The sequence below is a fragment of the Chlorocebus sabaeus genome, chromosome 18 (genome assembly GCF_047675955.1).
Source record: "Chlorocebus sabaeus isolate Y175 chromosome 18, mChlSab1.0.hap1, whole genome shotgun sequence".
Taxonomy (NCBI): Eukaryota; Metazoa; Chordata; class Mammalia; order Primates; family Cercopithecidae; genus Chlorocebus; species Chlorocebus sabaeus.
The window spans coordinates 49,637,645-49,651,582 of record NC_132921.1 but is presented as its reverse complement, the minus strand read 5'-3'; the positions used below and the strand labels follow the sequence as shown (position 1 = coordinate 49,651,582).

The following is a 13,938-nucleotide window of genomic DNA, read 5'->3' as shown; positions in this document are numbered from 1 at the left end:
TCGGGGAACATCACGGATCCTGCCGACATGTGATGTCTCCCCCGGACACCCAACTTTAAATTTCTCTCCCTTGTGCTCTTTCCCTTTATTTCTCAACCCAGCCGAGACACTTAGGAAATAGAAAAGAACCCATGTTAAACATCAGGAGTGGGTTCTCCTGATAGCCTACCATGAGTTTACCCTCTGCAACCTCACAACAGGTATAGAAATTCTAGCCTGTAAGACTAGTGATGCCCTTTCCCTCCTCAAAGTCTCCCTAGACTCACTAGCCAACACTGTGCTTGATAATCGTCTGACTTCTGATTACCTCTTGGCAAAAAAAAAGGTGAGGCACGTGTGGTCACCAGCTCTTTCTGTTGTGCTTGGGTAAGTAATTCAAGATTAACAACAACAACAACAAAAAGACATTAAAATCGTCTACAACCAGGCCAAGTGGTTGCACCAGTTTAACCAAAAGGGCACAGACCCTCAAGGAATATGAAAATGATAAAACAGGCCAGTCCTGATTTCACCTGATTTTTACCCTAATTGGGCCCTTTAGCTACCATTCTACTTATCTTGATCTTCAGGCTCTTTCTCTTAAACTGTCTGGTCTCTTTTATGTATAAGCAAATCGAGGTCATACAGTGATATAAAAAGGTAGGCTTATACCCAGGAGATAACCAGACCTATCTAAGACTAGCTAGGGAAAAAATTCACTCCTCTAACAGGCCCCATATTGTCAAAGGTGTTCGAACCAGAGTGACTCCATTTTGACTGAGGGCTAGGAAAATGAGACTGGGCCTTGAAAGGCTGCATTCTCAGAAATTTAGGCATTCCTAGCCTCTAGATGTTTATGGTAAGGGAACAAACTAATAATGTTTACTACACAGACCCAGATTTGGGAGTGTCCAGATCTCCCAATATCTGGCAAACAAAGGCATTCCTAATTTTGTCTTAAAGATAATAATACCGATTCTTGCAAAATATAGTAATTAAGAAAATTAATCCTTTATCACAAACCCTTGTAGCAGAGCACATCTCCCATATATACAAGCATTGTACTTAGAGTGGACACGTTCCTCCTCTTACTTTCAGAAACGTCCTACTCTGTCTATGGAGTATCTGTCCTTTCACCACTTTACCTCTCTTAATAAACTTACTTTTGCTTTACACTGTGGACTCACCCTGAATTCTTTCTTGCACGAGATCCAAGAACCCTCTCTTGGGGTCTGGATTGGGACCCCTTTCCTGTAACAATATTAACATCCAACTTCAGATTGAGGAAGTTCTAGAAGACAGACTTTCACCCCTCAGCACCCTTCAAGAATGAGGAGTGAATATACAGAAAAGGGGGAACTTGTTATCCAGTGTAATGCCTACATGACATAGCTGAATTTCTACCCTGCCTTAACTCTGCTTAAGAAACAGAACACCTGTGATAAAAAACAGTTCCCTTTGTAACCAGACCAGCTGAGACAGGTTTAAACCAAGATAGCCAACCAAAGGACTTCAAAAGGACCTCAGGCCTCATTATAATCTCATTTCCATGCTAAATGACCATTGCCAATCCCCATGACACAACTGGAAGAAGGCATAGGAGGACAAAAATGAAGCAGCACTCTGGTTCCGGGAAGTTGACTACCCATTTCTGGAAAAGACATGAATATTCCCTCCCCTTGCTTTTAATGTCCAACCTCCTCATTAAATAAATCCTATATTTTAATCCCCTCACCCTTCATTAGTGGAGAAGTTGAGTTGTGAGTCATGTTACTACTTCTCAATTCCATGGTCTGCACTGCTTAATGCTGACTTTTGGTTTTGTGTATTGGTACCGTGACTCCAAACAAGGAAAGATCCCATCTTCTGGGAGAGTGGCTTTGTCAGTAACGTGAATATCAGGGAGGAGAAGCTGAAATCATTGGAAGCCATGTCAGATGCTGCTAACAACAGAATCCTTTGGTCAATTGCATTTCTCATAGTTGGTGATCTCCAAGGTGCAGTCATATGATCTTCACATTAAATTCAGGACAAAAGGAAATGATTTAAATAGACAATAAGCCAGAAGAAATTCTTCAGAAGGCTTGAAAACAGAAAATGTGAGAAAATGATTAAGAAGCATGGAGTACCCAATAAGAAAATCTAATGTATGTTTAATTTGAGCACAAGAAGACACAGAAAATGGGACCAAGGAAATGTTTGAAAAAATTGTGACTCAGAATGCTCAGGATTAATGAAAAATCCAATACATAGAAACAAAAAGACTAACAAATCCCAATGGAATAAATAAAAATTAACACCTAGAATATCTTGAAAAATAAAATTAAAATTCATAACAAAGAGATGCTCTTAAAAACAGGCAAAACATCCAGAAGAAAAAATATATAGATTAGATGCATAAAACTGAAAGTCAAATGGTCAGCTTCCTTCTTAATGGCAAACATGAAAATTAATAGATTATGAAATGTTATAACTAATATATGAAGGTCAACTAAGAATCAACAATTCTATGAAAAAAGAAAATGTCTTTCAAACAAAAATTCTGAAAGTTTATCATCAGGAAAACTTTGCTAAAGGTTATGCTAAAGGATCTATTTCAGCCAGAAAGTACTCTTAGATGAAAAGTCTAACATTCATGAAGAAAAAATAAAAATAGTTATTTTGTGGGTAAATTTAAAAAATAACCTTGACTACTTAATAATAATGTACTTATCTGTTATACAATGAAATATTCAGCAACAGTAACAAATATTTAATTCAGAAGAAATGTAATAACTAGAATAAAATTTTTCTTAGTTCCTTTTATTGTCCAGCAGGATAACAGTATCAGTTGTTTTTTAGAGTCTGACAACATTAAGTTTTCCTGTGGCAATTAATAGGATTTCCTACTAAAAGAATAGAAATAAAATTGTAATAACTCAAATTCAAGAAATAATAAAATAATAATAATCAACATGAAAAAAGGCAATAAAAAAGAAAAAAATACAACAAATGTGGCAAATAGAGTAAGTTATGTGGTGGTTTATATCCAAATATATTAGTGATTCATGAATGCACTTAATTGTCCACCCTTGAAAATATTTTCAAACTGAAAAAAAATGTGTCTACATGGTGTTTATAACAGATATATCTAAAATATAAAAACTTCAAAGTATTGAGATTAATTGAAAATATTAATCAAAAGAAAGCTAGTACAACTGTATCAATGCCTTGATTGAGTTCAAGCAAAAATATTCCAAGAGTCAAAGAAGGTCAATTCATAATGATAAAAGAGGTTAATTTGTATCCCAGGAGGATATAACAACTTCAAATTTGCATGCACCTAAGAATATAGACTCAAAATATAGGAAGCAAAAACTGATAAAAATAATTATGTACACAAGTGGGCAATTATAGACCCTCCTCAATACTTGACAGAAAAAGTAAAAAAAAAAAAATTAATAAACGGAGCAATGCTTCTCAAACATCACCTTGGAGTCTTTTAAAAGTGTAGATTCTCATTTAATAGGTCGGTGTTGAGTCTAATTTTCTGAATTTTGAACGAACACCTGGATAATGTTAATGTTGTGGTATAAAGATTAATCTCCATGCTTAGTAAACTTGATCTAATGAAAGAGTAACAACAGTACACTCAACAAGTAAAGAATGAATGTTATTCTCAATGACACAAGGCATACATGCCAAAAAATGCCATCTTAATTAAGACTAAACGATTTTCATGGTTTGAAACTATATACATTTTTCTCTGGGGAAAAAAAAAAACTATATACAATTCAACTGGAAAGCAATAATAAAAATTAATTAGAACTCAACATACAAATTTTTAAAATACATATTTCTTAATAACCAATGGGTCAAAGAAGAAATCATGATAAAAATTAGAAAATATATCCAATTGATCAAATATAACTAATCAGGTTAGTTATAAAAGAGATCTATTTATCAACTAAATAGATAATATTTAATTACATGTTGAAATATACACTGGATGTGAGGAAATATAAACACCATAAGAAATGAATGTTATCTAAGTTGTGGAATTTTGTATAAATTGTATTGATTTTGCTTAGATGTATATGACTCTAACTCCCATAGTGACTATAAATTCTTTTATACTAAATCATTGATCAATTTGAATAAATAAAAATATTATATCACACAGAATCATAAAGAAGTTATAGTCAACAAAAGGAACTGAAAGAATATCAGAAAATAAATACATCAGGGACAAATGTAGAAAATAAAAAACCCTCAATAAATAATATACCAAAAATACATAATCTATATATTTAAATATTTCATTTTATTAGTAATCAAATAAATTCAAGTTGAAATATTACGTGCTAAGTATATAATTCATTTATTGATATCTAATTTGTTTTTAATCATATCCCATACTGAATTTTTTTTAATAGTTACTTTTGCACACGTTGTAGGTATATTTATTGTTATAACATGTCCTCAGGCAATTTGGCAATATATACGAAGAGCTTTAAGATGACACAGAAATATAGTGTCATCTTTAGATGACTTTAGAGATTTATACATACATAATTTTACATATATGAAATATATATCTTTTTATTTATATATAAACTTGGTGATGAGACAGGTATGAATAATTTAAAATTTTATTTTTCTCTTAAAATTTTCTGTATAGAACTATACATTACATTTTTACTTAATATTTAATTTCTAAATGCTATAATTAGTGTTTGTGAAAAATTCTTACTTGTAGGCCTCTATGCTTTTTTCATCCTGGTAAATACCTTTATCCATCTCTTCTTTAATTTGCTGAGCCTTCAGTCTGGCATTTTCACAGGCTTCTAAAGCTTCTTCAAGTTCTTCACAAACTTTTCTGTGTAGGTCCATTACCTAGAAATGAAAACATTTTTGCTTATATTTGCACTTAATGGTTAATTAAAAATAATAACTTTAACTTAGTGTAGTATTGATTTAGATTAAAAGTTCTTTAGAAACATGTTCTCCCATATTCAACCTATTGTTTGGTAAGTGTAATTTCAGACCTGACAGGCATTAACGCTGGGAATGTATAAATGTTACTGAAGAAAATAATTTCAATATCCAAGTTAACATGTCCAAAATGAAATCATTATGTCTTCACTCATAGAAATATAGTTTTATTACTCAAATAATACTTTATTATTTAAAAAGTCAGAAAACAAAGATGAACAATGACAAAGTCACCTGTACTCCTCTCCACTAAGAAAAACCATTATTCTTAGGTTGGTGCAAAAACAATTGTGGTTTTTGCCATTAAAAGTATGCACCAACCTAATATCTTAGTGTAATACTTCAAAATATTCAGTTTTTACTCTTTTTACTGATTAAGAAACATCATACTAATCTCGTGTTTTACTAACAAACATCATACTAATGTTCCTGTCTCCATCTCTTCCTTCTGTCTCTCTCTGTATATCACTGTATCACATTACTTTTACTTAGTATTCCCTTATATCACACATACTCATGATTTAACTCATTGTCAATTATATGAGCATTATGCACAGTTTGACATGCACAACATATGTATGAGGGACACATAACATAAACAGTACTATGATGAAGAACCATGTAAGGAAATTGCACAATCTGTAGTTACACTGCATGATCTTGAATATTTTCTTCAAACGTACTGTTAAAACAGAATTTTCTGAGTCATAAGGTATTAGCAAATATTTTAAGAATGTTGAGTAATATTGGTTGCCAAATTCCTCTCCAGAATAAGGGGTAACAGTTTGTATTCTCACCAGTGGAACAGAAGAAAGTCCATGTTTGAAAACTCTTTCCAGCATTTTACATTACTTTTTTCTAATAATATTATTTAAATTGACAGGCCAAAAGGTTATTGTGTAAATTTTACCAGAATTTGATGGCTGTTTCTATAACAATTTTGGAATGATTGACATTTTTACTATAATAAGCCTTCCCGTCTTAGAATATATTATGTGTCTAAATTAATTATCTCTATTTTCTTCAATATGATTTCATAATTATAGTCTTAAATGTCTGTATCTTTATAAATTTCATCATCAGTATTTAATGACTCTGCTAGTAAAGACGTTTTCTGTTTATATTTTTAACTATTTATTGAAAGTATGGAAAAAACTTTATTCATGCTAGTAAAAGTATGTTGTATTGGATGGTTTAGTTCTGGTGGATACAAACTTATGTTGAAAACAACAGTCTTCTATTTGATGTTTTAATTATAATAATATTAAAATAATTTTATTTCACAATTTTTAAATGTATATCTTTTATTTCATTTTATTGTCCTATTACATAGCAAAAATCCTCAAAATGATGTTAAATTGTAATAGGGATGTCAGGTTTACCTGATTTGTTCCTATTATTACAGCTTTAGCATTTTAGTGATTAATATGGATGCTTGTGTGAAATAGTTCTTTATTTAAATTAAGGTATTTTTTAATTTTTCATTTTTTATTACAATTGCCAGTTTTTGAATAATGAATACATCTTAAGCATCTTTTGATAAAATTCTATTTTTTAATCATGTTGATACAATAAATTACATACCTAGATTTCCTGCTGTTAAACCATTGGCACATTGTTATAATAAATTTTTTTGGAGTGATACACTTTTCTTTTCTTATATTAAAGAATTCTTTGGCAAATATTTTATATAATTTTTCAAATATGTATTTATTGGTAACTTATATAGTAATGTTATTTTTGCAGAATTTCCATAAAGTTTTGGTATTGAAATATATCACCTTCATTTAATTAAAACATTTCCCTCTTCTTTGGACTAAATATTTAAAACAATATTGGAATTATTCATCTTTTACAGGTTAGATCATATGCAATTGCAATATCACAAGCTTTAGGGTTTATTATTAAGTGCAATAATTTGATATTTTATTTTTGAGTTTCCCTTTGATACTAGAATAATATCTACATACCAGATTTTTCTTGTGGTTAAGGTATTTTTGTAGTATAATTTTTTTTTTTTAGTTTTATGGGATGGCGATCTTACAATGCATCTTTTGAAGTTTATCCTTTCTAAATTTTCTTAAGTTTATTTGTTGAAGTAAAACTTACATAGTATAGAATGGGACAAGTTAAAGTGTACAATTCAGTGGCATTCGGTACATTCACAATGTTGTACCAACATGACCCTTTTCTAGTTCCAGAACATCTTCATCATCCCAAAGGGAAACCTTCAACTCATTAAATGGTTACTCCCTAGTCTCCCCTTCCTGTTTTAAAAGATTCTCCTGGTGGGAAGACGCAACGCAGTGAAACTGGGCTAGATGAAAGGCAGAATTCTGTTACTTACAGCTCCAAAGGAGAGATGGCTACCAGGTAGGCCATGTTAGGGGTTTCAGCTGGGGACAGGTTAGCAGCAAGCTGGAGCTATAGGGGACAGCTTATGGGTGGCAAGCAGTGGAGGTGGGTAGCTAAATTTCAGAAGATCTCTGTGGAGTGGCTAATTTTAATCATTTCAGTAGACTCTGAAGTACAGTGGGTTTCACTACTTGTTTGGGGCCTCTGTTGAGAATAGGATGGGTACATAGTGGCATGGAACGTGAGGGCCCAGGAAGGGGTTGGAGATGTGGGTTTAATCAGCTTCTCAAGAAAGGGAGGGCCAGCCTTTAGCCACGGCCTCAAAACTGAGTAAGACAACACAACACACTGTGTACTCTAAGAAGTAAAATACGTGCCTTGGCTACTCTGTCATGCCTGGAACTCTGGAGGGGCTGAGTGTCCTTGCAAGCCTTGTTTTATGGCCTTAGCATATCTAGAGACATGTGGGACCTTGATTTATATTTTGGGTATCTATGAGGCAAGGGATTCCCAGAGTTGTTTACTCTAAAGGGGGCAACTCTCTACTTCCCACTCTGTATCCTGTTGTTTTGGGGATTTTTTTCAATTCTTTTTTTTCTTGTTTTGGGCTTCTAGTTACCATCTTTGTCTGCTAACTTATATTGCATCCATTCTCGGTTACAGAAAAAGGGGATTTAGCAGCCCTCTGGCCTAACTTGAAGGCAGCCTTCTCTCTCATTCCAAGGCTTCCAGTCTACCTCCCAGGTATTGGGGTGTGCACTTAAAGAGGTATAGCAGACTCCCTTTGTGAAAACCCAATTAGCCCAAAGTATCAGTCCTTTCACATGTTGTAATGCAGCAGCATTTACTAAAGCCCAAGCACACTGGCTAGGAGTTTTGAATTTTTTAAGCAACCAGGTAATTTCAGCAGGCCTCTAGCCAGGGCCTTAAAACTAGGTCAAGATTGCATAATAAAAAAATAATAATTTTAAAGAGTTTTAAAATGTTATTACGAACACAACATGACAAACAAAACTTGATATTACATTTCCCCCAGCCCTACGCAGTCATTAATCTTTCTGTGTCTATGGATTTACTTATATTGGATCTTTTATATAAATGAATTATGCAATATGTGACCTTTTGTGTCTAGCTTCTTTACTTAGCATAATGCTTTCACGTTTTATTCATGTTGTAGCATGTATCAGTACTTCATTTCTTTTTATGGCTTAATAATATTTCATTCCATTGATATATCACATTTTGTTTATCTCAGTAGATAAACATTGGGCTGTTTCTTTTGGTTATTGTGAATAGTGCTACTAACGAATATTTATGTACAAGTTTTTGCTTTTGCTTTTGTTTCTTTAGTCTCAGCTTTTGTTTCTTTTAGATATATACCTGGGAGTAGAATTGCTGAAGAATATGGTAATTCTGTGCTTAGCTATTTTGGAAATAACCAAAACGTTTTCCATAGCAGCTACACTATTTTTGCATTCCCACCGGCAAATTACAGTGGTTCCAGTATCTCTAGGGTATCCTTGTTACTTTCCATTTTATTTTTAATCCTATCCTAATGGGTATGACTGGTATCTTATTGTGGTTTTGATTTGCATTTTTTAAAGACTAATGATGTTGAACATACATCTTTTCATGAGTTTGCTGCCCATTTGGATGTCTTTCTGAAGATATGTCTATCTGTTCACTACTATGAACAGATATACAACAGATATACGTATGTCTGTTCATGGCAAGTTCTCTGTTTATTTTAAATTTAGTTGTTTGTCTTTCAGTTGTCAAATTATAAGAGTTCTTTATATACTCTGGGAACTACATCAGTTTGAGATCATATAATTTGCAATGTTTTCTTTCATTCTATAGATTGTCTTTTTACTTTCTTGATAGTGTCCTTTGATGCAAGAATGCTTTTAATTTTGACTAAGTCCAATTTTTCTATTTTTTTAATTTTGTTACTTGCGCTTTCAGTGCCATATCTAAGAATCCATTTCCAAATCCAAGGTCATAAAGATTTATCCCTAGGTTTTTGTTTGTTTGTTTGTTTTTCTGACACAGAGTCTCACTCTGTCGCCAGGCTAGTACGCAGTGGCGCCATCTCAGCTCACTGCAACCTCCACCTCCCAGGTTCAAGCGATTCTCCTGCCTCAGCCTTCTGAGTAACTGGGACTACAGGCCCCTGCCACCATGCCCAGCTAATTTTTGTATTTTTAGTAGAGACGGGGTTTCACCATGTGGGCCAGGATGGTCTCCATCTCTTGACCTCATCATCTGCCCGCCTCAGCCTCTCACAGTGCTGGAATTACAGGTGTGAGCCACTGCACCTGGCTATTCCTAGGTTTTCTTTTAAGAGTTTTATAGTTTAAACTCTTATATTTATGTCTTTGATTCATTTTGAGCTAATGTTTATATGGTGGGAGGTAGGGGTCCACTTTTACTCTTTTTAATATATATTTGGATATTCAATGTCCCAGCATCATTTGTTGAAGAGGCTACACTTTCTTTCAATAAATGATTGGTCTTGCACCTTGTCAAAAATCAATTAGCCATAGATACATATGTTTATTTCTGAAATTTCAGTTCTACTTTATTTATCTATTTCTTTATACTTTAGGCAAATATATTTTGCTTACTACAGCTTTGTAGTAAGTTTCGAAATTGGAAAATGTGACTTCTCCAATGTGGTCTTCTTTACAAGATTATTTTTGCTATCTGGAGTTCCTTGCAATTCCATAAAAATATTAGGGTAGGCTTTTCCATGTCTGCAAAAGGTCATTGAACTTTTGTTCTGGATTGCATTGACTTCACAAGTATTTTTAGGTGCTACTGACACTTTAACAATATTGAGTCTCCCAATTCAGGCATACAGGATGTCTTTCAATTTATTCAATTCTTATTCAATTTATTTCAGCAAAACATTACAGTTTTTCTACACAAACCTTTCATCTTCTTAAAATTATTAGTATTTTATTATTTTTGATGACCTGTGTATGGAATTGTTTTCTTAATTTTTTTTGGATTGTTCACCACTAATGTACAAAATTACAACTGAGTCTTATGTGTTGAGCAGAATTCTGCAAGTTTGCTAAATGTGATTTTTAGCACTAGGAGACTGTTTTGTGAAATCTTTGGGATTTTCTATATATTAGATCATGTCCTCTGATAACAAAGAAAATTTGACTTTTTAATTTCTAATGTGTATGCCTTTTATTTCTCTTACTTGCCTAACTACTCTGGCTTGAACTTTCTGTACAATGTCAAATAGAAGTAGTAAAAGTGGGTATCCTTCTTTTATTTATGATCCTAGAGGAAAAGGTTTAAGTCTTTCACCATTATGTTTAGTATTACCTGTGGGTTTTACAAAAATGTCCTTATTCACAGTGAGCAAGTTTTCTTCTTTTTCTAGTTTGTTAAGAGTTTTTATCATGTAAGAATTTTGGACTTTGTCCATTGTTTGTTCTTCAACTGAGACAATCGTGTGTGTGTGTCTTTATTTTATTAATGTGGTACATTAAACTGATTTATTTTCATATATTGTATTACATATGTATTCCTGGGATAAATGCCATTTGGTCATGATGTATAATCTTTTTAATATGCTGCTAGATTTGGGTTGCTAGGATTTTGTTGAGGATTTTTGCATCTATATTCATAAGGTATATTGGTCTATAATTTACTTCCTTGTGATATATATATATATATATATATATATATATTTTTTTTTTTTTTTTTTTTTTTTTTTTTTTGAGACGGAGTCTGGCTCTGTCGCCCAGGCTGGAGTGCAGTGGCCGGATCTCAGCTCACTGCAAGCTCCGCCTCCCGGGTTTACGCCACAGGCTTTAGTAACTAGGTAATGCTGACATAGATGAGTTAGGAAGTGTTCCTTTCTCCTCTTCCTCTTCTTTTCCTTTTGGAAGAGTTTGAAAGTTTGAGAATTATTAGAGAGTATGTGTGTGTGTTTGCTGTAATTCACTAGTGAATCCACTTGGTCCTGGGCATTTTTTTTTTTTTTGGTGGAGAGGGGAGGTGGTTAATTACTTATTCAATTTCTGTGCTTATTATACACCTGCTCAGATTTCCTATTTCTTCTTGATTCCATTTTATCTAGGTTATCTAATTTGTTGGCAAGAATTTTTACAGTCTCAATGTATGTATTTTTATTTCTCTCTGAGGAAGTATTTGGGCCTCTCAGTGCTCATAATTCTGCTTTTCATTTTTGAGTATTGTCAGTTATGCTCATTTTACCAAAGAAAAATGTGTTTACTTTTACTAAGATATCACTTTCTTTCTACCTTATATTAGAGAGTTTTCATATTTTGGCTGCATGACATTTATAGCCTTTCTTAATAGCATCTCAATTTCATGATGAGGAATTATTTTTTCCTGGGGAATTACTTTCCCTTGCATTGTACACCCATAGTGGATGGTTTCACAGAGTTTATGGCTCACACTACAGAAGCCAAGAGGTCCAAACTCTCATTTTGACCCCTGGAATAGTTAGAAGGTCACCAGCTGACTTAAAGGCAGGTAAGCAGAAGCACTGATCTAGGAATTTAAGATGTAATGGAGTAGCACAATAATGATGAAATAAAAGAAGGGCAGTCATTGCATTAATGGTCAGGCTTCTCTAGAGAAACAACCAATAGGAGCGAGGAATAAGTGGAAGAGAGAGAGACTGATTTTAAGGAAAAGGCTCACACTATTTTGGAGGTACAAGTCCAAAATCTGCAGGGTAGGCTGGCAGGCTAAAGACCCAGGGGAAAGTTGCTGTCCCAGTCCAAAAGTAGTGTGCTTACAGGATTCTTTCTTGCTCAGAGGAGGTCAGTTTTTGTTCTGTTAAGACCTTCAGTTGATTGCACAAGGCCCACCCACAATATGGAGAATAATACGTTTTACTGTAAATCTACCAATTCAAATGTTAATCTCATCCAAAAAATGTACATTTATTGAAAACATCTGGAATAATGTTTGACCAAATATCTGGGCATCATGGCCCCATAAGTTGACAATTAAATTAACCGTCATTTTAGCTCTGATAAGCTTTACACAAACATTGCTTTTTTTTTTTTTTTTGGTCTGCTAGAATGAATCCTTTCTTCCCATTCACAAGCCTGATCTTCCAACTGCCCAAAAACTCCACTTGCCCTGCTTATCATGTACCCAAGTTCACTATCAGGGAAAAACACAGTAAAACAAAGGGATACCAATGAAAACACATATAGACAAAATTTTAAAGAATGACAATAAAAATGTTAACTAAATTGTGAGTTATACCAGTTAGGATTGAGTTTTGCTGTAAGTTACAGAAATAAACCAAATAAGTTGCTTAAACAAGGTTGCAGTTTACTTTTCTCTCACAGAAATATATCCGACTATCCCTTTGCTCTTCAGCCATCCTGAGTTGTGGCTTCCATCCCCAAGGTTGCTTCATGCTGTAAAATGGAAGTTAGAGCTGTAGGTATCATATCAATGTTGCTGGAAGTTTAGTAAATAGCTTATTTGGCATTTTCTAAACTTCCAGCAACCTAGGTATGATAGCTGAGGCAAATGGCCAAATAGACTGCCTGGGTGAGGCAGTCTATTTCAAAGATATTTCATGGAAATCGCAGCCAATAACTGCTACCTACATCTCATTAGAAATACAATGAGAAAAGGGAAATTGAGAAATATCTTCCAGCCTGTACACTGTCATCCAACTGTATAGGGGTCTATTACTAAAAAAGGAGGACAGTACTTGCATTCTTGTTCACAGTGGAGAAATGAGACTTCAGTATCGCCACTACTCCAGTAATAGAAATTGTTACAGGCACCCTGAAGAATAACTTGATGTTATCTAATAAAATAGTAAATGTGTATAACCCACAATCCAGTAAATGCCCAACTAGGTATATAACCCCAATAGGAAAAATTTACATGCAGATACAGAGGAAGGTATTCATGTGTGATTATTGTTTACAGTCAAATAAGCAGTTTTGTTGCCAGATATTGGAAACAACTCAGATGGCCAACAGAAGATGAAATGGTAAGTAATTACACTGTGAAATATCTATTTGATGGAACATTGTAAGTAAAATGAATGAACTAGATCTATATATATCAACAGTAGCTTGATTAAACTAAAAAACTGTCAGATTAAAAAACAGGTTGCAGAATATTGTACAATGTATGGTACTGTTTGTGTGATTAAAAATACCATGTATTATTTATCAACACACATGCATATATATAATTATTCAAATTTGGCTTATAGGCACATGAAATTCATTACAAAGATTGTGTTTGGTAAAGGAGGAATGAAAATGGAACTGTTGAGGGGAACACAGGAGACATTTAACAATTTGTTTCATTTACTTTAAAATGTTCAAAAATAAATATAATACAAATTTAAATTTGTTCATTTTGTGACAATTATCAATAAATTATTTTCATATTCTATAATAGGAGAGTTAAATATTTAATTAACCATTAAAATACTTTTATTTCATTTACATATTTTCATCAACAATGAACTTATATATTTTACTTGCATTTTTGCTCAGTATGATTATGGCTTAAAATAAAAAACCCACAATTTTATTTTTCTGAAGTTCTTGCTTTGTTTTGCTTTGTTTTGCTTTGTTTTGAGATGGTCTCACT

General features: G+C 33.2%; 1 protein-coding gene across 1 annotated transcript in view; it reads right to left on the bottom strand.

The window, feature by feature from the left end:
* The window catches only part of CCDC178 (coiled-coil domain containing 178), a 483,946-nt gene that overhangs the window by 395,260 nt on the left and 74,748 nt on the right, over positions 1–13,938 (bottom strand). The window contains exon 10 of the mRNA XM_073006503.1: positions 4,712–4,854. Within this exon, the coding sequence (XP_072862604.1) occupies positions 4,712–4,854 (143 nt within the window). The remainder of the gene's footprint in view (positions 1–4,711; positions 4,855–13,938) is intronic.